General features: G+C 46.6%; 1 protein-coding gene and 1 pseudogene across 1 annotated transcript; both read right to left on the bottom strand.

Moving 5' to 3' along the window:
* Positions 1 to 10,308: 10,308 nt before the first annotated feature.
* On the bottom strand, positions 10,309 to 25,647 carry LOC140843703 (nuclear envelope pore membrane protein POM 121-like; the record flags this gene model as incomplete). The annotated part of the gene is made up of 10 exons (XM_073214155.1): positions 24,896 to 25,647; positions 22,649 to 22,858; positions 22,187 to 22,327; positions 20,467 to 20,547; positions 18,760 to 18,931; positions 15,682 to 15,767; positions 15,011 to 15,081; positions 14,411 to 14,526; positions 14,181 to 14,283; positions 10,309 to 10,442 (listed from the first exon to the last, which is right to left on the bottom strand). Coding segments are annotated over exons 1-10 (1,119 nt in total), but the record flags the coding sequence as incomplete, so codon positions are not given.
* Positions 11,732 to 13,140, bottom strand: LOC140843976 (putative nuclear envelope pore membrane protein POM 121B; annotated as a pseudogene).
* Positions 25,648 to 26,205: the final 558 nt, after the last annotated feature.

Genomic DNA, 26,205 nt, shown 5'->3' with positions numbered 1-26,205 from the left:
ACGCTCGTCCCAAAGCCTCCACTGCCAGTGGGGCCTGCTGACACCCTGGATGTCAAGGGCGCTGGGATGGTGCTGCCAAACCCTGATGTACTACGGGTCCCACAGCTGGTGTTCTGGGTCACTGCACCAAGGCCGGAGTTGATGGCTGCAAAAAAGGAGGAAACATGGATCACTCTCTAACCCCATACACAAAAGTAAATTCAAAATTGGTCGAACCCCTGAATGGAAGCCATGAAACCATAAAACTCTTAGAGAAGGACAGGCGAAAGTATCTTGGCCATAAACATGAGCGACCTCTTCGTGAACATATCTCTCCAGGGAAGAAAAGCAAAAATGAACAAATGGGACTATATCAAGCTTAAAAGCTACTCTACAGTAAAGGGTACCATCAACAGAACAAAAGGGCATCCTCCAGTATGGGAGAATATATTCATAAATGACAGATCTGATAAAGGGTTGACATCCAAAATATATAAAGAGCTAAAACACCTCAACAAACAAAAAGGAACTATTGCAATAAAAATGTGGGCAGGGGAGCTGAACAGGCAGTTGGCCACAGAAGAAATTCAGGTGCCCAATAGACACATGAAAAGATGCACCACACCGCCTGTCATCAGAGAAATGCTAATTAAAGCCACAATGAGATATCACCACACAGCAGTAAGGATCGCCACCATGCAAACGACAAACCACAACATATGTTGGCAAGGTTGTGGAGAGAGGGGAACCCTCCTACACTGTTGGTGGGAATGTAAATTCGTTCAACCATTGTGGAAAGCAATATGGAGGTTCCTCAAAAAGCTCAAAGTAGGAATACCATTTGACCCAGCAACACCACTCCTGAGAATTGACCCGAAGGATACAGCAGCCCGTTTTGTAAAAGACAGATGTACCCCTATGATTATCGCAGCACTATTGACAACAGCCAAGAAGTGGAAACAACCTACGTGTCCCTCAGTAGATGAATGTATGCACAATGGGATACCATTCAGCCATAAGAAGAAAACAAATCTTACCATTTGCATCAACATGCTTGGAGCTAGAGGGTATTACGCTCAGTGAAATAAGCGAGGCGGAGAATGACAAGTACCAAATTATTTCACTCATCTCTGGAGTATAAAAGCAAAGGAAACACTGAAGGAAATAAACAGGAGCAGAATCACAGAACCCAAGAATGGACTAACAGTTACCAAATGAAAGGGCCTGAGGAAGATGGGTGGGAAGGGAGGGATAAGGGCAGGGAAAAAGAAAGGGGGCATTATGATTAACATGTATAATGTGGTGGGGCACGGGGAGAGCTAGGCTACACAGAGAAGACAAGTACTGATTCTACAGTATGTTACTAAGCTGATGGACAGTGACTCCAATGGGGTTTGTGCGGGATACTTGGTGAAGAGGGGAGCCAAATAAACATAACGTTCTTAAGGTAATTGTAGATAGATACCAAAAAAAAAATTTTTTTAAAGACCATGAATGATCCTCCTTTCTGCGTGACTCTTAATGTCATTTTATTCCATTTTCCTTTATAACCGCTAGCCACACCTGGCTCTTGTCTGCTTATGAAAACATAAGCTCTTCTCTGCCTTCAAGCCTTTGCTCCTGTGCCTGCAACGTCCTCACACCCCCGCCTCTGTCCCTGCTGCCAACTCTGGAACTGCGGCCATGGCAACAGTTTGCTATTGTCTCAGAAAGGCTGCCGCTGACTACCTAAATAGCTTCTCCGTTTATGGCTTACACTGCTACCTGACGCTGTTTACAGATAACTTCTGTGATAACATCTAAATCTTCACCACAGCATACAGCTCCGAAAGCGGAGACTGTGTCAGCACTTCAGACAGCGCCTGGCACTGCAGACTGAGCCCATTCCAAACCTCACCTGAAAACCCGTGCGTGTTCTGAGGCGTGCTGGCGACATGGGTAGCAGATGGTGTGCTCTCGCCAGCCGCACCCAGGGAGTTTGGATCCAAGGCTCCCCAGAAAGGGTTCTTGACACCAGTTCTCCCACTCCGTCCTGAGGCAGTGCCAAGTGCCCCAGTGGTGGAGCTGCTGTGGGGGGCAGCCACGCTCGTCCCAAAGCCTCCACTGCCAGTGGGGCCTGCTGACACCCTGGATGTCAAGGGCGCTGGGATGGTGCTGCCAAACCCTGATGTACTACGGGTCCCACAGCTGGTGTTCTGGGTCACTGCACCAAGGCCGGAGTTGATGGCTGCAAAAAAGGAGGAAACATGGATCACTCTCTAACCCCATACACAAAAGTAAATTCAAAATTTGTCGAACCCCTGAATGGAAGACATGAAACCATAAAACTCTTAGAGAAGGACAGGCGAAAGTATCTTGGCCATAAACATGAGCGACCTCTTCGTGAACATATCTCTCCAGGGAAGAAAAGCAAAAATGAACAAATGGGACTATATCAAGCTTAAAAGCTACTCTACAGTAAAGGGCACCATCAACAGAACAAAAGGGCATCCTCCAGTAAGGGAGAATATATTCATAAATGACAGATCTGATAGAGGGTTGACATCCAAAATATATAAAGAACTAAAACACCTCAACAAACAAAAAGGAACTATTGCAATAAAAATGTGGGCAGGGGAGCTGAACAGGCAGTTGGCCAAAGAAGAAATTCAGTTGCCCAATAGACACATGAAAAGATGCACACACCGCCTGTCATCAGAGAAATGCTAATTAAAGCCACAATGAGATATCACCACACAGCAGTGAGGATCGCCACCATGCAAACGACAAACCACAACATATGTTGGCAAGGTTGTGGAGAGAGGGGAACCCTCCTACACTGTTGGTGGGAATGTAAATTCGTTCAACCATTGTGGAAAGCAATATGGAGGTTCCTCAAAAAGCTCAAAGTAGGAATACCATTTGACCCAGCAACACCACTCCTGGGAATTGACCCGAAGGATACAGCAGCCCGTTTTGTAAAAGACAGATGTACCCCTATGATTATCACAGCACTATTGACAACATCCAAGCAGTGGAAACAACCTACGTGTCCCTCAGTAGATGAATGTATGCACAATGGGATACAATTCAGCCATAAGAAGAAAACAAATCTTACCATTTGCATCAACATGCTTGGAGCTAGAGGGTATTACGCTCAGTGAAATAAGCGAGGCGGAGAAAGACAAGTACCAAATGATTTCACTCATCTCTGGAGTATAAGAGCAAAGGAAACACTGAAGGAAATAAACAGGAGCAGAATCACAGAACCCAAGAATGGACTAACAGTTACCAAAGAGAAAGGGCCTGAGGAAGATGGGTGGGAAGGGAGGGATAAGGGCAGAGAAAAAGAAAGGGGGCATTATGATTAACATGTATAATGTGGTGGGGCACGGGGAGAGCTAGGCTACACAGAGAAGACAAGTAGTGATTCTACAGTATGTTAATAAACTGATGGACAGTGACTCTAATGGGGTTTGTGCGGGGTACTTGGTGAAGAGCGGAGCCAAATAAACATAACGTTCTTAAGGTAATTGTAGATAGATACCAAAAAAAAAAATTTTTAAAGGCCATGAATGATCCTCCTTTCTGCGTGTCTCTTAATGTCATTTTATTCCATTTTCCTTTATAACCGCTAGCCACACCTGGCTCTTGTCTGCTCATGAAAACATAAGCTCTTCTCTGCCTTCGGGCCTTTGCTCCTGTGCCTGCAACGTCCTCACACCCCCGCCTCTGTCCCTGCTCCCAACTCTGGAACTGCGGCCATGGCAACAGTTTGCTATTGTCTCAGAAAGGCTGCCGCTGACTACCTAAATAGCTTCTCCGTTTATGGCTTACACTGCTACCTGACGCTGTTTACAGATAACTTCTGTGATAACATCTAAATCTTCACCACAGCATACAGCTCCGAAAGCGGAGACTGTGTCAGCACTTCAGACAGCGCCTGGCACTGCAGACTGAGCCCATTCCAAACCTCACCTGAAAACCCGTGCGTGTTCTGAGGCGTGCTGGCGACATGGGTAGCAGATGGTGTGCTCTCGCCAGCCGCACCCAGGGAGTTTGGATCCAAGGCTCCCCAGAAAGGGTTCTTGACACCAGTTCTCCCACTCCGTCCTGAGGCAGTGCCAAGTGCCCCAGTGGTGGAGCTGCTGTGGGGGGCAGCCACGCTCGTCCCAAAGCCTCCACTGCCAGTGGGGCCTGCTGACACCCTGGATGTCAAGGGCGCTGGGATGGTGCTGCCAAACCCTGATGTACTACGGGTCCCACAGCTAGTGTTCTGGGTCACTGCACCAAGGCCGGAGTTGATGGCTGCAAAAAAGGAGGAAACATGGATCACTCTCTAACCCCATACACAAAAGTAAATTCAAAATTGGTCGAACCCCTGAATGGAAGCCATGAAACCATAAAACTCTTAGAGAAGGACAGGCGAAAGTATCTTGGCCATAAACATGAGCGACCTCTTCGTGAACATATCTCTCCAGGGAAGAAAAGCAAAAATGAACAAATGGGACTATATCAAGCTTAAAAGCTACTCTACAGTAAAGGGTACCATCAACAGAACAAAAGGGCATCCTCCAGTATGGGAGAATATATTCATAAATGACAGATCTGATAAAGGGTTGACATCCAAAATATATAAAGAGCTAAAACACCTCAACAAACAAAAAGGAACTATTGCAATAAAAATGTGGGCAGGGGAGCTGAACAGGCAGTTGGCCAAAGAAGAAATTCAGGTGCCCAATAGACACATGAAAAGATGCACCACACCGCCTGTCATCAGAGAAATGCTAATTAAAGCCACAATGAGATATCACCACACAGCAGTAAGGATCGCCACCATGCAAACGACAAACCACAACATATGTTGGCAAGGTTGTGGAGAGAGGGGAACCCTCCTACACTGTTGGTGGGAATGTAAATTCGTTCAACCATTGTGGAAAGCAATATGGAGGTTCCTCAAAAAGCTCAAAGTAGGAATACCATTTGACCCAGCAACACCACTCCTGGGAATTGACCCGAAGGATACAGCAGCCCATTTTGTAAAAGACAGATGTACCCCTATGATTATCGCAGCACTATTGACAACAGCCAAGAAGTGGAAACAACCTACGTGTCCCTCAGTAGATGAATGTATGCACAATGGGATACCATTCAGCCATAAGAAGAAAACAAATCTTACCATTTGCATCAACATGCTTGGAGCTAGAGGGTATTACGCTCAGTGAAATAAGCGAGGGGGAGAATGACAAGTACCAAATGATTTCACTCATCTCTGGAGTATAAAAGCAAAGGAAACACTGAAGGAAATAAACAGGAGCAGAATCACAGAACCCAAGAATGGACTAACAGTTACCAAATGAAAGGGCCTGAGGAAGATGGGTGGGAAGGGAGGGATAAGGGCAGGGAAAAAGAAAGGGGGCATTATGATTAACATGTATAATGTGGTGGGGCACGGGGAGAGCTAGGCTACACAGAGAAGACAAGTACTGATTCTACAGTATGTTACTAAGCTGACGGACAGTGACTCCAATGGGGTTTGTGCGGGATACTTGGTGAAGAGGGGAGCCAAATAAACATAACGTTCTTAAGGTAATTGTAGATAGATACCAAAAAAAAAATTTTTTTAAAGACCATGAATGATCCTCCTTTCTGCGTGTCTCTTAATGTCATTTTATTCCATTTTCCTTTATAACCGCTAGCCACACCTGGCTCTTGTCTGCTTATGAAAACATAAGCTCTTCTCTGCCTTCAAGCCTTTGCTCCTGTGCCTGCAACGTCCTCACACCCCCGCCTCTGTCCCTGCTGCCAACTCTGGAACTGCGGCCATGGCAACAGTTTGCTATTGTCTCAGAAAGGCTGCCGCTGACTACCTAAATAGCTTCTCCGTTTATGGCTTACACTGCTACCTGACGCTGTTTACAGATAACTTCTGTGATAACATCTAAATCTTCACCACAGCATACAGCTCCGAAAGCGGAGACTGTGTCAGCACTTCAGACAGCGCCTGGCACTGCAGACTGAGCCCATTCCAAACCTCACCTGAAAACCCGTGCGTGTTCTGAGGCGTGCTGGCGACATGGGTAGCAGATGGTGTGCTCTCGCCAGCCGCACCCAGGGAGTTTGGATCCAAGGCTCCCCAGAAAGGGTTCTTGACACCAGTTCTCCCACTCCGTCCTGAGGCAGTGCCAAGTGCCCCAGTGGTGGAGCTGCTGTGGGGGGCAGCCACGCTCGTCCCAAAGCCTCCACTGCCAGTGGGGCCTGCTGACACCCTGGATGTCAAGGGCGCTGGGATGGTGCTGCCAAACCCTGATGTACTACGGGTCCCACAGCTGGTGTTCTGGGTCACTGCACCAAGGCCGGAGTTGATGGCTGCAAAAAAGGAGGAAACATGGATCACTCTCTAACCCCATACACAAAAGTAAATTCAAAATTGGTCGAACCCCTGAATGGAAGACATGAAACCATAAAACTCTTAGAGAAGGACAGGCGAAAGTATCTTGGCCATAAACATGAGCGACCTCTTCGTGAACATATCTCTCCAGGGAAGAAAAGCAAAAATGAACAAATGGGACTATATCAAGCTTAAAAGCTACTCTACAGTAAAGGGCACCATCAACAGAACAAAAGGGCATCCTCCAGTAAGGGAGAATATATTCATAAATGACAGATCTGATAGAGGGTTGACATCCAAAATATATAAAGAACTAAAACACCTCAACAAACAAAAAGGAACTATTGCAATAAAAATGTGGGCAGGGGAGCTGAACAGGCAGTTGGCCAAAGAAGAAATTCAGGTGCCCAATAGACACATGAAAAGATGCACACACCGCCTGTCATCAGAGAAATGCTAATTAAAGCCACAATGAGATATCACCACACAGCAGTGAGGATCGCCACCATGCAAACGACAAACCACAACATATGTTGGCAAGGTTGTGGAGAGAGGGGAACCCTCCTACACTGTTGGTGGGAATGTAAATTCGTTCAACCATTGTGGAAAGCAATATGGAGGTTCCTCAAAAAGCTCAAAGTAGGAATACCATTTGACCCAGCAACACCACTCCTGGGAATTGACCCGAAGGATACAGCAGCCCGTTTTGTAAAAGACAGATGTACCCCTATGATTATCGCAGCACTATTGACAACATCCAAGCAGTGGAAACAACCTACGTGTCCCTCAGTAGATGAATGTATGCACAATGGGATACAATTCAGCCATAAGAAGAAAACAAATCTTACCATTTGCATCAACATGCTTGGAGCTAGAGGGTATTACGCTCAGTGAAATAAGCGAGGCGGAGAAAGACAAGTACCAAATGATTTCACTCATCTCTGGAGTATAAGAGCAAAGGAAAAACTGAAGGAAATAAACAGGAGCAGAATCACAGAACCCAAGAATGGACTAACAGTTACCAAATGAAAGGGCCTGAGGAAGATGGGTGGGAAGGGAGGGATAAGGGCAGAGAAAAAGAAAGGGGGCATTATGATTAACATGTATAATGTGGTGGGGCACGGGGAGGGCTAGGCTACACAGAGAAGACAAGTAGTGATTCTACATTATGTTACTAAGCTGATGGACAGCGACTCTAATGGGGTTTGTGCGGGGTACTTGGTGAAGAGGGGAGCCAAATAAACATAACGTTCTTAAGGTAATTGTAGATAGATACCAAAAAAAAAATTTTTTTAAGGCCATGAATGATCCTCCTTTCTGCGTGTCTCTTAATGTCATTTTATTCCATTTTCCTTTATGACCGCTAGCCACACCTGGCTCTTGTCTGCTCATGAAAACATAAGCTCTTCTCTGCCTTCGGGACTTTGCTCCTGTGCCTGCAACGTCCTCACACCCCCGCCTCTGTCCCTGCTCCCAACTCTGGAACTGCGGCCATGGCAACAGTTTGCTATTATCTCAGAAAGGCTGCCGCTGACTACCTAAATAGCTTTTCCGTTTATGGCTTACACTGCTACCTGACGCTGTTTACAGATAACTTCTGTGATAACATCTAAATCTTCACCACAGCATACAGCTCCGAAAGCGGAGACTGTGTCAGCACTTCAGACAGCGCCTGGCACTGCAGACTGAGCCCATTCCAAACCTCACCTGAAAACCCGTGCGTGTTCTGAGGCGTGCTGGCGACATGGGTAGCAGATGGTGTGCTCTCGCCACCCGCACCCAGGGAGTTTGGATCCAAGGCTCCCCAGAAAGGGTTCTTGACACCAGTTCTCCCACTCCGTCCTGAGGCATTGCCAAGTGCCCCAGTGGTGGAGCTGCTGTTGGGGGCAGCCACGCACGTCCCAAAGCCTCCACTGCCAGTGGGGCCTGCTGACACCCTGGATGTCAAGTGCGCTGGGATGGTGCTGCCAAACCCTGATGTACTACGGGTCCCACAGCTGGTGTTCTGGGTCACTGCACCAAGGCCGGAGTTGATGGCTGCAAAAAAGGAGGAAACATGGATCACTCTCTAACCCCATACACAAAAGTAAATTCAAAATTGGTCGAACCCCTGAATGGGAGCCATGAAACCATAAAACTCTTAGAGAAGGACAGGCGAAAGTATCTTGGCCATAAACATGAGCGACCTCTTCGTGAACATATCTCTCCAGGGAAGAAAAGCAAAAATGAACAAATGGGACTATATCAAGCTTAAAAGCTACTCTACAGTTAAGGGCACCATCAACAGAACAAAAGGGCATCCTCCAGTAAGGGAGAATATATTCATAAATGACAGATCTGATAGAGGGTTGACATCCAAAATATATAAAGAGCTAAAACACCTCAACAAACAAAAAGGAAATATTGCAATAAAAATGTGGGCAGGGGAGCTGAACAGGCAGTTGGCCACAGAAGAAATTCAGGTGCCCTGTAGACACATGAAAAGATGCACCACATCGCCTGTCATCAGAGAAATGCTAATTAAAACCACAATTTGATATCACCACACACCAGTAAGGATCGCCACCATCCAAACGACAAACCACAACAGATGTTGGCCAGGTTGTGGAGAAAGGGGAACCCTCCTACACTGTTGGGAGGAATGTAAATTAGTTCAACCATTGTGAAAGCAGTATGGAGCTTCGTTAAAAAGATCAATATAGAAATCCCATTTGACCCAGGAATCCCACTTTTAGGAATTTACCCTAAGGGATGCAGCAGCCCAATTTGAAAAAGATGCACCCGTATGTTTATCTCAGCACGATTTACAATAGCCTAGAAATGGAAGCAACCTAAATGTCCATCAGTAGATGAGTGGATAAAGAAGATGTGGTACATATACACAATGGAATATTATTCAGTCAAAAGAAGAAAACAAATCCTAGCATTTGCAATAACAGGGATGAAGCTGGAGAGTATTATGCTCAGTGGAATAAGCCAGGCAGAGAAAGACAAGTACCAAATGATTTCACTCATATGTGGAGTATAAGAACAAAGGAAAACTGAAGGAACAAAACAGCAGCAGAATCACAGAACCCAAGATTGGACTACCTATTGAAATAGACTAAAGGGAAAGGAACTGAGCAGGGTGGGTGAGAAGGAAGGGATAAAGGCAGGAAAAAGAAAAGGGGCATTACCAATTGCATATATAATGTGGGTGGGGGGCAGATGGACGGCTGGGCAACACAGAGAAGACACATGGTAATTCTACAGCATCTTACTACACTGATGGACATTGACTATAATAGGGTCCGTGGGGGGGACTTGTTGAAGGGGGAAGCCTAGTAAACATAATGTTCTTCATGTAATTGTAGATTAATACCAAAAAATAAAAAACATTTTAAAAGGCCGTGAATGATCTTCCTTACTGCCTGTCTCTTAACGTCATTTTATACCACTTTCCTTTTTAAAGCTATAGCCACACCTGTCTCTTCTCTGCTCATTAAAACATAAGCTCGTCTCTGACTTTGGGCCTTTGCTCCTGTGCCTGGAAAGCCCTCACCCCCAGCCCCTGTCCCTGCTCCCAACTCTGGAACTGTGGCCATGGCCTCAGTTTACTATTGTCTCAGAAAGGCTCCCACTGCCTACCTACATAGCTCCTCCGGTCATGAGTTACACTGCTACCTGACGCTGTTTACAGATAACATCTGTCTCTTCACTACAGCGTAGAGCTCCAAGAGTGTAGACTATGTTGGTACTTAAAACAGAACCTGGCTTTGCAGAACGAGCCCATTCCAAATCTCACCTGCAAGCACAGATGTGTCCTGAGGTGTGCTGGCCACGTAGATGGCAAACAGTGTGCTCTGGCCAGCTGCACCAAGGGAGTTCTGACTCAGGCATCCCCAGAAAGGGGCCGTGCCACCAGTTCTCCCACTCCATCCTGCCACAAAGTTGAATACCCCAGTGGTGGAGCTGCTGTGGGGGTCTGACACGCTCATCCCAAAGTCCCCGCTGACAGCAGGGCCTGCTGACACCCCAGATGTGACATGGGATGAGGTTGTGCTGCCACCGCTGCTGGTGGTCTGGGTCGTAGCTTCAAACTCCGAGGTGGTGGCTGCAAAAGAGAAGGAAATGAGGATCACTGTCTAACCCTCTACACAAAAGTATATTCGAAATGGATCAAAGACCTGAATGTAAGCCACAAAACCATAAAACTCTTAGAAAAAACATAAGGAAAAATCTCTTGGACATGAACATGAGTGACTTCTTCATGAACATATCTCCCCCAGCAAGGGAAACAAAAGCAAAAATGAACATATAGGACTATGTCAAGCTGAAAAGCTTCTGTACAGGGAAGGACACCATCAATAGAACAAAAAGGCATCCTGCAGTATGGGAGAATATATTCATAAATGACAGATCCGATAAAGGGTTGACATCAACAATGCATAAAGAGCTCACACACCTCAACAAACAAAAAGCAAATAATCCAATTAAAAAATGGGCAGAGGAGCTGAATAGACAGTTCTCCAAAGAAGAAATTCAGATGGCCAACAGGCACATGAAAAGATGCTCCACATCGCTAGTCATCAGAGAATTGCAGATTAAAACTGCAATGAGATATCACCTCACACAAGTAAAGATTGCCACCATCGAAAAGACAAACAACAACAAATGCTGGCGAGGATGTGGAGAAAGGGGAACCGTCCTCCCCTGCTGGTGGGAATGTAATTTAGTTCAATCACTGTGGAAAGCAGTATGGAGGTTCCTCAAAAATTTCAAAATAGAAATACCATTTGACCCAGGAATACCACCTCTAGGAATTTACTCTAAGAATGCAGCAGCCCAATTTTAAAAAGACAGATGCACACCTATGTTTATCGCACTATTTACAATAGCCAAGAAATGGAAGGAACCTAAGTGTCCATTAGTAGATGAATGGATAAAGAAGATGTGATACATATACACAATGGAATATTACTCAGCCATAAGAAGAAATCAAATCCTACCATTTTCATCAACATGGATGGAGCTAGAGGGTATTATGGTCAGTGAAATAAGCCAGATGGAGAAAGACAAGTACCAAATGATTTCACTCATCTCTGGAGTATAAGAACAAAGGAAAAACAGAAGGAATAAAACAGCAGCAGAATCACAGAACCCAAGAAAGGACTCACAATTACCAAATAGAAAGGGACTGGGGAAGATAGGTGGAAAGGGAGGGAGAAGGGGTGGAAGAAGAAAGGGAGCCTTATGATTAACATGTATAATTTGGGGAGGGCATGGGGAGTGCTGTGCAACACATAGTAGACAAGTAGTGATTTTGCAGCATCTTAGTACGCTGATGAACAGTGACTAATGGGGTATGTGGGGGGGACTTGGTGAAGGGGGGAGTCTAGTAAGCATAATGTTCCTCAAATAATTGTAGATTAATAATGCCACAAAATAAAAAAAATTGGAGGAAACAGCTGTGGTGCTGCCAAAGGCTGACTGGGTGCTGGAGATGGTGCCAAAAAGAGAGGCTGCGGGTTTCAATCCACGAAAACCTGACCACATGGTGCTGCCAAAGGCTGGCTGGGGTGGGGCCAGGGATGCTGAGCTTCCAAAAGGAAAGGAGCTGCTGAAGCTGGGGGCCAGTGCTGGCTGGCAGTCCACATTTGCTGTCTCTCAGTGGCTCCGAACGTGTGCTGTGGGGTGACTCCAGGATAGGATGGGATGGGGGGCCTGGTGCCAGAACCAAAGGGAATGTTGAAGGCTGGGGTGCTGCTTAATGTCAGTGCAGGCTGGCTCGGGGCGATGGGGGCGGAGGTCGTGAGGGTGCCACTGAAGCCACCGAAACTGGCGGTGCTGCTGCCAGCAGCTGTCTGGATGGCGCCAGGCAGGGAGTGGCTGAAGGTGATGGCTGTTGTTGGAGCAGGCGTGGCCAGCGCCTGCCAAACTGGAGTATGGAGCCCATGGCTGGGCAGAGCTGGCAGCAGAGGCAAGGGGGGACCCAAGGAGGACAGGCTGGGCAGTGGAAGCAGTGGGGCTGGTCATGCTGCTCGCAGTGCTGGTCACACTGCTCACACCAAAGCCAAAGACAGGCTTCCGGGCAGAGTCTGCGGCTGTGCTGGTGGTGGTCCCCCAAGCCGCTGCTGAGGGGACACTGACACTGGCCGGGCCAGGGAACAGAGGGGTATTCGTGCTAGTGCCTGAAGTAGTTGTCTGACTGAAGGAGGAAGGAGTTGACAAGGGCAGAGATGTAGGTAGCCCTGTGCTGCTAAAAACAGGACTGAAAGTGAGGGGAGGCTGCTGGTAGCCGGGGTGTGGGCAGAGCTGGAAGATGCCTCCGTTGTGACTTGGGAATGGCTGCATGGCACAGGACCCTCCTTCCCATTTTTAGGTGGAGCCACAAAGATGGGCTTGAACATGGGACGTGCTGAAGACACAGCAGGAGCTGCCAAGGCAGAAGGGTTAGCAGGTGGGCTGCTCAGCATTCCAAAGAGAACAGTGGGCTTCAGGGTGGGGCCTGGGGCAGGCGGGGCCTGGGGTTTGGCAGATGTCTCAGCCTGAGAGGCTGGAGGTGAGTTGGTGGCATCACTGGCTGGTATTGTGAGAGAGGCAGGGGTCAGCCCCGAGAAAGGGGCTGTGAACCTGGAATCTGAGAGGAGGGCTGGGGAGGGACCCTGGCTGTGAAGAGCCAAGAGGGCCCAGAAGCCCAGGTGTCTGCAGGGGTGAAAGGGCCATGGGTGTGGCTGTTAGGCAGGGAAATACATATGAGTGGGGTGGAAAGAGTACAGGGCCAGCAAAGCCCCCTAGAAAGGACTCGGTTAACCAGTTAAATTTAGAAATCCAGAAAAGATTCAGAGTTAGTGAGTTAATCAGTTAAAGCTCAAAAGGTCAAGAGAAACTTGGCCTTGAAGGTTTGAATATTTCCCAGATAAAAGTATCTGAGCACAGCCCATGTCTTCATTGTATCCATTAGATCATTGTATGATTCACTCTAGCCTGCTAAAAGGCCCACCTATAAACAGCAAAGTAAAGACAGGGAGATCCCACCTTAAAGCCAAAATTGTATTTAAAAAAAAAACTAGGAAGTTTCAGAAGAAAGATTCTTAACATACTCTTTAGCAAACAAATAACTCTGCCCACCTTGGAGGAAATGCAGACAGTCTTGATTAGCTAATTCTGCAGAATTACCTAGAGGACTGATGAGTAACTTAATGTCTCATCAAAGATACTGGAGACCACTTAAGCCCACACCCTAGTCCTCTGTCACATTCCTGAAAAATCCTTAAAAGGGGGAACCCTCAACCTTTCACTGTGCTCCTATGTGAGGTCACCCGCACTTTCTAAGTGCGTAATCTTTTAACTTTAAACTCCCTCTTTCAGGCTGCTGCACTCCTCTCTCTGAGGTCACCTGCACTTCCTAAGTGCATAACTTCAACTCTTCCCAACCTTTCAGGGCACTTCCCTCTCTGAAGTCACCCACACTTTCTAAGTGTGTGACCTTTTAATCTTAAAGTCTTGCTCTCCACCCTTTCAGGGCACTCCTCCCTCTCTGAGGTCACCTGCACTTCTTTCTGGCTAAGTAACTTTAAATAAAACTTTTACTCTGTTGCACTACTGTGTCTCTGCCCTTCAATTCTTTGTCATGGCGGGGACAAGAACAGAGGAAAATACACAATGCCTCCCCCGCAAACATTGCCACTGCAGCAGATTCTAGGAAGAAGAACAGAAAATGTCAACTATGGTATCTCAAACGTGATGGTATTTGGTGCTCTAGAAGCCTTGCTGGGCCAGGGATTCAGGAGTCAACAAATATGACTCTGCGAACTGTCTCTGGAGTGTGAAATTAACCCATATTCCTTACCAGTCTTATCCTCGAAGATCCTCTTCAGCCACTGTGACTGAGCTTGCTTCTCCTTGTAATACTCTTTGACCATGATCGAGCCGCTGATCGAGGGAGCTGGAGGCTACCAAGAGAAAAAGGAGAAGCCAACCCAGTCAGAAGGAAGTGAAAGAAACTTGTACCGACCCTTCCATTCCTGAGATGCAGGGGAGCCAGACTGGGGTGGGCAGGGGTGGGTGGACAGATCATACCAAGATCAGTGGGATCCCTCGCCTGGAGGGCACCAGGGGAAACTCGCGTCTGCGTGTCTGGGAGCTGCTGGGTGTAGGTGGAGAATCCCAGTTCTGCTCCCTACATGTGGTTGTATCTGCAAATAAAGTATCAGACTTACTTTCTTCCTGCTCTCTTCCTGAAATGGAGAGGTATGTCTATCCAGCCTAGTTTTTAATACTGAACTTTCACTAGGTGTCTCTGAGATTCTATCTTCTATGGTTTGGGCACTTGGATGGTGTTGGCAAGATTATTTCTAACAGTCAAGACAACGTGAAGTGGTCATTGCTCCAAATATGTGCACATTGTTGTTTACTGGACAGAAATTGCCTGGTCTGCTCAGATTCCCCCACCTAGGCTTACCTTACCCCAAACCCCCCAGCTGGCCTGGGTTATGCTATCCAAGTCTGGGCAACCTTTCTCCCTTACCAGACCAAAAACCCCGAAGGACAGGAACATCTCTCTCTCTGTAACTACCAAGCCCCACACAAATCAAGGCTCAGTACATGTTGCCAGTGGGTTGTGGTCCATGCGCCCTCCATACACTACTGCCAACACATGCCACGCGTTCATCAACTTACCCTGTTCTCCCTGGGACTCCTTGTTTACTGGCGGAGCAGAAGAGTCAGATCCCTGAGGACCGTCCTCTTCTCTGTAGGAGGAAGAGGCACAGTTAAGTTTAGAAAAGCACTGGATAACTTTTTACACCCTCCTAACTACCAACTGACCAAAGTCTAGAACAAAAAGAAGACAACAAAAAGAAGCAAAGAAAATTCCTAAAGAAATGAAGAGAGGCAGTTCACAGAAGCCATAGAGACACCTTTGTCTTAAAACAAGCAGAAAACAATCTTCAGAACCTTACATACAACCTGCCAAGTTTCTGAGAGTCCTAGTCACACCTCTATCTCTAAGAAAGTGGCATTCTAGTTGGGCACCTAGGGGGTCAGCTGGGGTCTAGAATGTGAAGCCTGCTGCCCACCCCCATCAGTCACTCTGTTCACTCTGTCCCATGCAAGCCCTTCCTCTTACGCCCCAGCCTCTCACACTGCAGCATGAGGGGAAGCAGAGGCCGGTGTGGTCACACTATGTGACAACTGCAAGAGACAAGAGCGATTCAGGGCGGCACCATCTCTGCCCTTTAGATGTGAACTATTTTGATTCTCCAAATCGGAGTCTCAGAAAGCCGAAGAGCCAAGTAAATTTCCCTCCTTTCCCACCCTCTCATTAATCCACACAGCAAATCACCGATTACCTCATTTTCTTTTCTGGACTCTCTGGTGTCTGTGAGCGGGAGGCTGGGCTGGAGATGGGTGAGGCACTGGGACGCCTCTTCCAGAGCTAAAAGCCAAACACAAGTCACGTGACTGACCTTGGGAATAACATAGGATCTGACCTTCAACATAATTCTGTGGCTCTAATCCATCACTGTATATAATGTCTCCTTTTCAAGTGACTAAAAAAACATTTCTTTCTGAAGTGGGGCTTCTGAAAAGTGAGTCAATTGCGACTTTTTGAAAGGGTTGTCATTGGCCAAAGTTGGAAAAGTTGCATCCAAAAGTTGGAAAAGAGCAGCTACACTATACTGAGGATCATGAAATGTTTATAAAATATCATCAGTTCATAAAGATAACACAGCAAGAATCATACTGGTCACCTTTGGAGTTAACTACGGCACCAGTGCCTGCTTATTATCCTGCCACTCCTATAGATAGGGTTGGTTCTTGTATCTAGAATTACACAGACCTTCAGTTAACAAATGCAGAGGGAAGGACAGAATTAGAACATCACCATTTTGCCACAATGGACATAGACAAAGGCAAAAAATCGCCGCTAAAATCATCAGGTGAAAAGCTCATAGGAACAATAAAGGGAAGGATCAGACTGACACCTGAGCCCAGTGGGAGGCAACCACACGGCACGTGCTCCCAATGTGATGCGATCAGAAGTGCACAGCAGCACCTCTGCCCAAATCACTGAACTCGAAACTCATCAAGCCTCAGGAGCCAACTGCCCATTTACAGGGAAAATAGGGATAGAGTAATTGTCAAAATGGCACCATGACGAAAACAAAATCCAGAATGTAGTAAATTCTATAGAACATAATGTCTCAGACTTTTCAAAAGTTAAGAAAAAGCGTAGTAGTAGTACCGTTGATCGAGTCTAAGAGAGGCCTGACGTCCCTGCTGCGGGGTAGGGCGCGCGCGGACGCCGCCCCAGCCCGTGTGCTCCGCGCCTGCGGCGGCGGCAGTGGCAGCAGCCGCGGGGACACCCGCGTGGGAAGCCTGACAGCTGGGAGCCGCCAGGGGGCGCCGGCCGCGCGGGCTCGGAGCGCCCGGGGAGGCCGCGCTGTGAGGCCGGCGACCTGCCGCCTGCGGCTCCTCGGACGGGCCGAGGCGCTGGGAGCCGGGGCCCGGCAGCCGGGATAGCCGGCATCCTGGCGGGGCCCGCGCACCCCGGGGGTGTGTCTGGCGCGCCCCAGGACCGCGGAAGGGTTCTGCCACCCCAGGAGTTTGCCAGGCCGGCTGCCCGGCCTCAGCAGTGTGCCCGGGGAGGCAGAGGCCCCAGTGCACGCGCGCCTCCCGCGGTCGACCCCGCAGCAGCCCGTGACGCGGCGGTGGTTTCCGGCGCGGCTGCGTGGCGGGCCCTGGGAACGCGGACCCCGTCCCCGGGGGACCCACAGGCGGCGGCGGGCGCGTCCCTCGCCCCGCCCACACCCGGCGTCCCGGCGCCCCGCCCCTGGTGCGGAGCTCCGAGCATCATCGCTCCGCCCAGGCCTGTTAAAAAGTTGATTATTTTTACCCTGTCTGCTTGTTAGGCCGTCAGATACAACCTTGTATAATGCTAAGTCTGAAGCTCTGAGTGTGAAGTAAGTCCCCTGAAATGTAAATTTCAGTACTTATTTTGGTGGCACTTCTTGAACGCTTACTATGAACAGTGTAGACGCATGAACACTACATGTACTGCCTTACAACTATCTTATGAAGTAGGTCAAAATCATTATTTCCAAAAGTGTACAACCTTACCTTCAGATTTTTTTGTTACATATATTAATTAAATACCTTTAATGCTTTAATACTTTAAAAAAAGAGTCTAAGAGACATGTGAATCAAACACAATGAGTTGATTTTTGGTCCCTGATTCAAAGTAACTGTAATAAGAGAGGTAGGGTAAGAAGGGCAAATTGGAGCGATGATAACTAACATTGTCATTATTATTCAGAGGAATAGAGGCATTGTGGTTATTAATGTTCAAAAAGTTTTAAAAATACACTGAAGTACCTACAGGTGAAACAACGTGTTTGTACTTTAAAACACAAGAGGAAAACCAATTTGGGGTGGGGGTGTTGATGGATCAGGACTGACCAAACACTGTTAACTGCTGGAGCCACATGGAGGTTCATTATGATATTTTTCCTTCCTTTGTGTATGTATGACATTTGATATAAAATTGTAAGAAGGGGCAATGACTATGTATGTCAGGTCTGCTGTGATCACTGATTGAGGAAATGTGTGTACAGTGCTCAGCAGAGGGCCTAGTGCAGAATAGATCCAGGTAAAGCTTCGTACTCTTATGCTCCACATTGTCATAACTGCTTGGCCAGGGCCTTCATCTCCTATATTTGTCATTTATCATTAATGTGTCATTTATATTACTCTAAGAGCCTTCTGTATGGATGAAAACTTATGTCAAATTCTTTCTCCTCTCAAAAACCTCCTTCACGCATGTGTTACTTTTTTTCCAGCTCCTATATATTGGGTGCCTGCTTACTGACAAGCACTGTAATGGGTGCTTTTCAAATATTACCTTCAATCTTTATAACAATCATTTAGAGATGAGAAAAAGAGAGTTTAAGTCATTTACCTGCCCAAGAGTCTATAGCTACTAAGTGCCAAAGCCAAGATTTGAACCCAAGTCATTCTGGTAGCAAAACTTGATCTGTTCTCCAGTCTACACTACATCCTTTCTAAAAATAATTATAACCACTTATTTTTAAAACTTTCATTAAATTCCCAGTGCCTAGAGGATGAATTTACGACCCAATGCAATTCAGACTCAATCTACCTTTTTAATCAAATTAGTACCATATTTTGAATTATTCATCCTCTGTCTATTTATCTATAATAATGGCTCTGTCTTGTGTCAGGTTTCCACATAGGCATTCTGGGCTTTCTAGTTTGTTCCACTGGTCCATAGCAATCATTCAAGGGTTGGTAACTGCTGTTAGCTTAGAGGTGATCTCAGCATCTGACAGAAGGTGGCTAGTAAACACTGCATAATCAACTAATAAATGCAAAGGACCCACTTCTGCCACACCACCAGGTGCGTGTACCTGAGAGATGCCTCCAGTCGAGCTGTAGGAACTGGTAATGGCATTGCGGCTGGACATACGGATGCCACATGCGCACGTGCCCTTCGAGCAGCTCACAGCAGAGGTGCAGGTTTTCTTACACAGCTCGCCATCTGAGCTCTGGGAACTGAGGCCTCTCTTCAGAGGCCCAGGCCTAACAGGGAAATAAAAGGGGAAAACACAGATGTGCTACTGAAAAGCACCAACACTGTTTTAAGGCTTCATCCATGGTCACAAAACTGTTCTAACGCAATGGAAAAGGATAATGTTCTTAATTTTACTGTTAATTCAGCTAAACATATCTCACAAAGTCAGAAAGGGAAAGCTCAGTATTTAAAAAATTAAAAGTATGATTCTACTTATATATACTCTAGGAAACGCACACAAATCTATAGTGACAGAATGGGGACCAATGGATGCCTGGCAACAGGGGCAGGATGAGAGGGAGATTTTAAGGCTTCACCAAGGGGCACGGGGAAACTTCAGGCAGTGATGGTGATGTTCATTATCTTGACTGTGGTGATGGTTCCGTGGGAGTGAAATTTAGACAAAATAGTTATTGTGGCAAGTTACTCAAAATGTTCCACTCTGATTTCAAAGAGGAAAATTTATAGGGTAATAATTCTGATAAGGATACATGTCAAAATTGATCAAATGGTACACTTCAAAGAGGCACAGTTTATTTATGTCAATTATACCTCAATAAAGGTGTTAAAAAAAAGTTTAGGAGGAACCAACCACTTTTTCTAAGATTCAAACTGAAACAGAAATTCCCTAAACATCTTTGCTGTGAAATAGCCATTCAACCGTTGTGGCAGCACAGACAGCTCACTGTCTCCTGGCTGATGAATGTCAACCACAGAGCAGTTTATCCCTGCACTAGATGCAAACATACTTTCTCTTTCACTTACTTCGCCTATGGATCCCATCTGGAGCCAAGCCAATTGTCCTCCTTTCATGTGATAGTCCTTCAGATTTTTGAAGGCCATTATCGTTCCCTCCCTCATTTCTTTACACCCCTGAGGTTTTTCTCCACTGAGCTAGTGCTTATGTACCTTTAGAACCCCCTCACCCACCACCACCCCGTGACATCTTGAGTTGCTTCACTCGCAGTGAATTTCGGTTTGTGTCTGCGGCCCCTTGCAGGGCAGCACAGCCAACCAGCAGCCCTCCGCGGACAGCAGGACTAAGGCATTAGGACCACCACTGACCGGCCTCCTCCTAGTCTTTGTTCTGCCATCAGCCCAGAGGAGGAGCATGTTAAGCTTTTTTGGCAGCCGTATCATAGCGCTGACTCAATTTAAAAATGTAACTTACCCCAAGCCTTTTCACACACATTTCCAGCCTCTTTCCTTCCCAGCCAATTCTTCCTCAAATATAATTAAGCTAAAAGGCAGAAATCTCACATTTTTCTTAAATTTTGTACTGCTGCATTCTATCCATTGCACAAACCTTGTGATCTTTTTGTTACATACTTGGTTATTCAGTGTATCTACAAACCCTCTTAGCCTTAGCATATTTTATGCATATTAAAGAAAAAATAGTAAAAGGAATTAGCCAAAATAGTTATTGTGGCAAGTTACTCAAAATGTTCCTCTCTGACTTCAAAGAGGAAAACTTACAGGTCAGTAAGTCTGATAATGACCCTTTCCCAAACAGGAAACCTCACCCAGATGGATTCTCACTTACTCGGGCACAAAAGCAGCAGGGACTCCGGTGGCCACCTCGGGCTTAAAAGCTGAATGGCCACTCCCACTGCTGTCATGGCACCTGTGACAAATCACAAACCCTCAGTTAGGTGATACGACCTCTCCTTTAAAGCATACTCTCATATTCCTGGGATCTTTTACTCTTTCTACAGAACATAGGTTCATGCTAGACAAGAAAAGGTTGCCTCAGATCTCAAAGATTCAGGAAGGTCAATTTATTCTAGGACTGTCCTAATCTAATCAGAAAAGTATAAAAATGCATCAAGACCTTTTGAACTATTCAGGTATACTGATTATTTGCTAACTTCTCACCAGAGCACTGCAATCACAAATTTAATATCCTCCCATCTGTAAACTAAAGACAAAAAAAACACTTTAGCGACCCACCTACACACATCCCCCAGTGCTCTCACTTAGTTGAGTCTGTAAGAGAAGAACTTCACAGGTCACAGATAAGGGCCTGCGCATGGTGCACATAATCACTGCTCATTCCAGTTATGGGAAAGACAACACAGAGCCCTCAGTTATAGGCTCACTGGGGTCTAGACAAATTACCAATCCAGAGAACATGAGAAACCTGTTTTGACCATAAGAATAGTTATTTTCTCTCTGACCTCCAACACACCATCTCCCTCTGCCACTCCTGCTTAGTTGGCTGACATGAGCTCAGACTGCTCACTTGTAAAGCATATCCCTAGTATTCATTACCTGATCTTCCAACGTTACTTCCAATCAATCTTCCAATGAACACACTTGCATTTATTAGTATTTCCTTACCTAATGTTGCCATCTACTCTATCAAAGATGGCTAGCTGTGAACCTGCAGGTTATGGCTAACCTGGTGTAACTGATGAGGACAATGGTTCTATTTCTCAAATGTAGGGCCCACTGTCTCCTCAGAGCATGTTTCCTTGACCACCTTATATACAGAGCTCCCCCTTTCTCATGACCCTCTTATAGCACTGCTTTTTAAAAATCTTTATATACTTACAATCTACAATTACCCTGTTTCATTGATTACCCAAGTCCCAGGAGACCTTTGTCCTGCTCACTGCTCTATCCACAGTGCCTGGAGTAGGCTCTGGCCCATAGTGGGTCTTGGAATTTGTTGAGTTACAAGAAAATTCTTAACTGACTCCTTGGAAAGCCACAAGCAGTTCTGCAGCTTACTCAGCGCCTTCAACTTCCTCTCTTTCCATCGAGGAAACAGACTGCTTCCTCTATTTTCATTACATTTTCAAAAATCAAATAATGAAACTGGTTTTATTCTCATTACTCATAAAGCTACCATACTCCAGTCTTCACTGTTCTTTGCTAAGTATTTCCTTCAGCACAAACATGACACCTAAGCTGATGGTCACCCAAATAACTGACCACCACAAGGGGAAGACTTTCGGCATTCTCTCAAAATAAAACTTAACACATTTATATCAAAAGTATGAAGCTGATGTGGCCAGTAACTGTCGGCTTTCTCTAGTACTTACGGAAAAGGTATATTACAAAATGTATGTAAGCTGTGCCTAACGAAAGGCATAGCATTAAAGCGCTTGTTACCAAGCTCTTCCATGAAAGCCAAAGAAGGGGACCTGCTGTTCACACACAGGAGGTGGCCTCTGATTCTTTTGGGGAGTGATCTCTCTTTCATCAAATCCCAGGAGCCCCTGTGGGAGGCGCGCTGAGTACTCTGCAGGGCGTGTTACCTTCTTTTGTCCTCCTGACCAGCAGCAGATGTTTGGACTTCCTCCTCCTCCACTGTCCTTTTCTTCCTCTTCCAACGTTCGAGGGCAAGCAGAACAGCCTCCTTTGACCACGGGTCTGGGGCCTTAGGGATCTGCGCTGCTCTGTAACAGAAAACAGGATTCTTGCATTAAGATATTCTGATCATGATGCTCCATAGCATGAACTTCAGGCGCTGGAAATCAGAAGCTATCCAACAAGCGAAAAGGTAATTTATACACTCACACAAATGGCCCTTAGCTGTTAAGCTACAGTCTTGGGAAAAACTCAGAAAACAAAAAACTGCTCAATAACTGGAACTTCAGATTTCTCCCTCACATAAGGAGTTTCTTCCTTTCCTTTGAGTTACAGTTATTCTCTCAGATGAACAACTGCAGGAGAATAAAGTGGACACACTGGGAGTCTTTTTCTCCAGCAATGCTTACATTGGAAAACGAGTCAGGTGGCTCCCGGGAGGAGCGATCCTCACTGTCGAAGGCCTGCACACCACTCTGGAACTACCACGAGACAGCACACGCTTCCTGTGACGGCCATTCTGGCACAGCATGGGAAGGACACAGGAATACCGGCCCTGCTGGATTGGGTATCGTCTTGGACGTGTTATGCCAAAGTGGTGTAGTGAAGTCCCACAGACCCTGTGGAGAATGGGAGACACATTATGGAATCAAAGCAGCTTAGAAGAATGACAGAAAGTTTAAATACCTTAAGAACCATGTGGGTTCAGTTATTTTCCAGAGAGCTTAAGCCTCTAAGCGATACAAAACAGCATTTTTATGGCAACTTTCCCCATTCCACCTAAGGGCAGAAAGTGGCAGGTACTTAACAGCTGTCCCTGCAATGGATTCAACAACTTTCAGGGGGAAATTGAAAAACAGCCCACACAAGTCAAACTACAGTGGAAGAAAAGTGTGCATGAGGACGTGCAGGGACAAATTTTACAAGACTCCTTCAATCTCTTATATTAAGTCATCAGAAATGTACACCCAAACTCAAACATTTTAAAAACCTGAATGTTCACCTTTTCAAATAAATGTACTTATCAAGGATCTAGTCTTGTCACTGAAGTTTTTAAATTTTGTTGTTATAACTCAACTGGGACTAAAGGAAAATAAGTCTTTTTAATCTAATCATCTTTATCAGCCAAGTTATATCCACCCAGGAGGTTTCCTGGGTACACCTCTTTGAGATCAGCTGATACAATTTATTGGTCCAAAGACAGAAAAGTAACAAAACCTATTAGAATGCTATACTTTACAGACAGAAGGTATTCTTACCTGAAGCAGGGATATTTTAAGTAATTTACCAATTATTCTGCTAAACCCATTCTGCATTAACATTCAGATCTTTAAGAACCGAAAGAAATATTTGCAACAGCGTGGATGGGGCTAGAGGGTATTATACTCAGTGAAATATGCCAGGCAGAGAAAGACAAGTATCAAATGATTTCACTCATCTGTGGAGCATAAGAACAGAAGCACAAAACAGCAGCAGACTCACAGAACCCGAGAATGGACTAACAAATACCAAAAGGAAAGGGACTGGGAAGGGTGGGTGGGAAGGGAGGGAGAAGGGGAATAAGGGGCATTAGGGTCAGCACACATGATGTAGGCCGGGAGCACGGGGAGGGCAGTATAGCACACAGAGGAGACAAGTAGTGACTCTATAGCATCTCCCTACGCTGATAGACAGTGACTGTAACGGGGTATGAGGGGGGGACTTGATAATGGGGGGAGTCTAGTAACCACAGTGTTGCTCATGTAACTGTACCCTAATGATAACAAAAAAAAGTTGAAAACTAAAAATAAAAGGAATAGAAAAATGACCCAAAAAAAGGAACTGAAAGAAGGGAACAGTTCTGGCAGCACATCTCATAGCAAAGGGTAAAGGGAGGCAGGTGGACGCGCACCAAGGTGTTTGAAGAGGTGAAAGGGCACAGAACCCACTTAGGACTTAAGAAAAAAAACTTTCAAAGTCAAGTCCTCCTCGGTCTGGGGAGGGTCACCGTGTCTTACCGGCGATGAGGCCTCCGAGGGGACCCGAGGAAACGAGTGGGTACTGTCGGGGGAATGCGCTCCCCGCGGGCCGAGGGAGCCGGCGGGGCGGGGCGGGCGGGGCTTCCGAGGAAGGCCGGGCGCCGGCTCCTGGCCTCCGAAACGGGGGCGGGCTGCGGGGGGCAGAGCTTGCTCAAAACCCCTCCCATTAGGGAAGATCAGCGAGCTCTGTCTGGCGGCGAGCGGCTTCCGCGGCTCTCTCCGCTAGACTGCCTGCCTTCGCTTGCGCGCCTGGGCTAGAGGCGGGCGGGCATTGTGCGCTGGCGGCGCGCGCTCCCTAGTTGCCGGGAGACGGCGCGCGAATGGCAGCTCGGGGCTCGCGGCTCAGGCCCCCCCAGGCCGCGGTGGCCCCCCACCCCTCTCAGCCAGTTCGGCCAGCGCGGCCGCCGCGGGCATCAGGTAATCAGCAGGTCACCCGTTGGCGAGACAGCGAAAAAGAAAAAGGAACAGGAAAGGAAAGCATTGAAGTCTTTTATAAAATTCAATTGGTAGAATGTGAAGTTTCTTTTTCTTTTTTTCTTTTTCACTAAGGTATCATTGATATACACTGCTCTGAAGGTTTCACAAGAAACCTTCAATGTGGATACTACCTTCACCCATATTTTCAAGTCCCCCCTGTACCCCATTGCCGTCGCTGTCCATCAGCGGAGCAAGATGCCACGGAGTCCGTACTTGTCTTCTCTGAGCTACATTGTTTCCCCGTGACCCCACACACACCAGGTGCACCAATCATAATACCCCTGAATCCTCTTCTCCCTGCCATACCGCTCCCCTTTGGTAACCCTAGTCGCTTCTTGGGAGTCTGTGAGTCCGCTGCTGTTTTGTTCCTTCAGATTTGCTTTGATTTAATACTCCACAAATGAGGGAAATCATTTGGTACTTGTCTTTCTCCGCCTGGCTTATTTCACTGAGCATAATACCCTCTAGCTCCATCCATGTTGTTGCAAATGGTAGGATCTGTTTCCTTCTTATGGCTGAATAGTGTAACATTTTGTATCTGTGCAACCTCTTCTCTACCCATTCATCTACTGAGGGCCACTTAGGTTGCTTCCATACCTTGGTTGTTGTAAATAGTGCTGCAATAAACAGACAGATGGTATTCACTCCTGAAGCAGGGATATTTTAAGTGGTTTTCCAAGTATTCTGCTAAACTCATAGTGTATTAAAGTTCAGAGCTTTAAGAACTGAAAGAAAGATTTGCAACAACGTGGATGGGGCTAGAGGGTATTATGCTCAGTGAAATATGATAGGCAGAGAAAGACAAGTATCAAATGATTTCACTCATCTGTGGAGCATAAGAACAGAAAAAACTGAAGGCACAAAACAGCAGCCGACTCACAGAACCTGAGAATGGACTGACAAATAGTAAAGGGAAAGGGACTGGGAAGGGTGGGTGGGAAGGGAGGGAGAAGGGGAATAAGGGGCATTAGGGTCAGCACACATGATGTAGGCCGGGAGCACGGGGAGGGCAGTATAGCACACAGAGGAGACAAGTAGTGACTCTATAGCATCTCCCTACGCTGATGGACAGTGACTGTAACGGGGTATGAGGGGGGGACTTGATAATGGGGGGAGTCTAGTAACCACCGTGTTGCTCATATAACTCTACCCTAATACCAAAAAAAAGTTAAAAATTAAAAATAAAAGGAATAGAAAACTGACCCAAAAAAAGGAACTGAAAGAAGGGAACAGTTCTGGCAGCACATGTCATAGCAAAGGGTAAAGGGAGGCAGGTGGACGCGCACCAAGGTGTTTGAAGAGGTGAAAGGCCACAGAACCCACTTAGGACTTGAGAAAAAAAAAACTTTCAAAGTCAAGTCCTCCTCGGTCTGGGGAGGGTCAGCGTGTCTTACCGGCGATGAGGCCTCCGAGGGGACCCGAGGAAACGAGTGGGTACTGTTGGGGGAATGCGCTCCCCGCGGGCCGAGGGA

This window comes from Manis javanica, chromosome 10, assembly GCF_040802235.1.
Source record: "Manis javanica isolate MJ-LG chromosome 10, MJ_LKY, whole genome shotgun sequence".
Classification (NCBI taxonomy): domain Eukaryota; kingdom Metazoa; phylum Chordata; class Mammalia; order Pholidota; family Manidae; genus Manis; species Manis javanica.
This window is presented reverse-complemented; position numbering and strand designations above follow the sequence as displayed.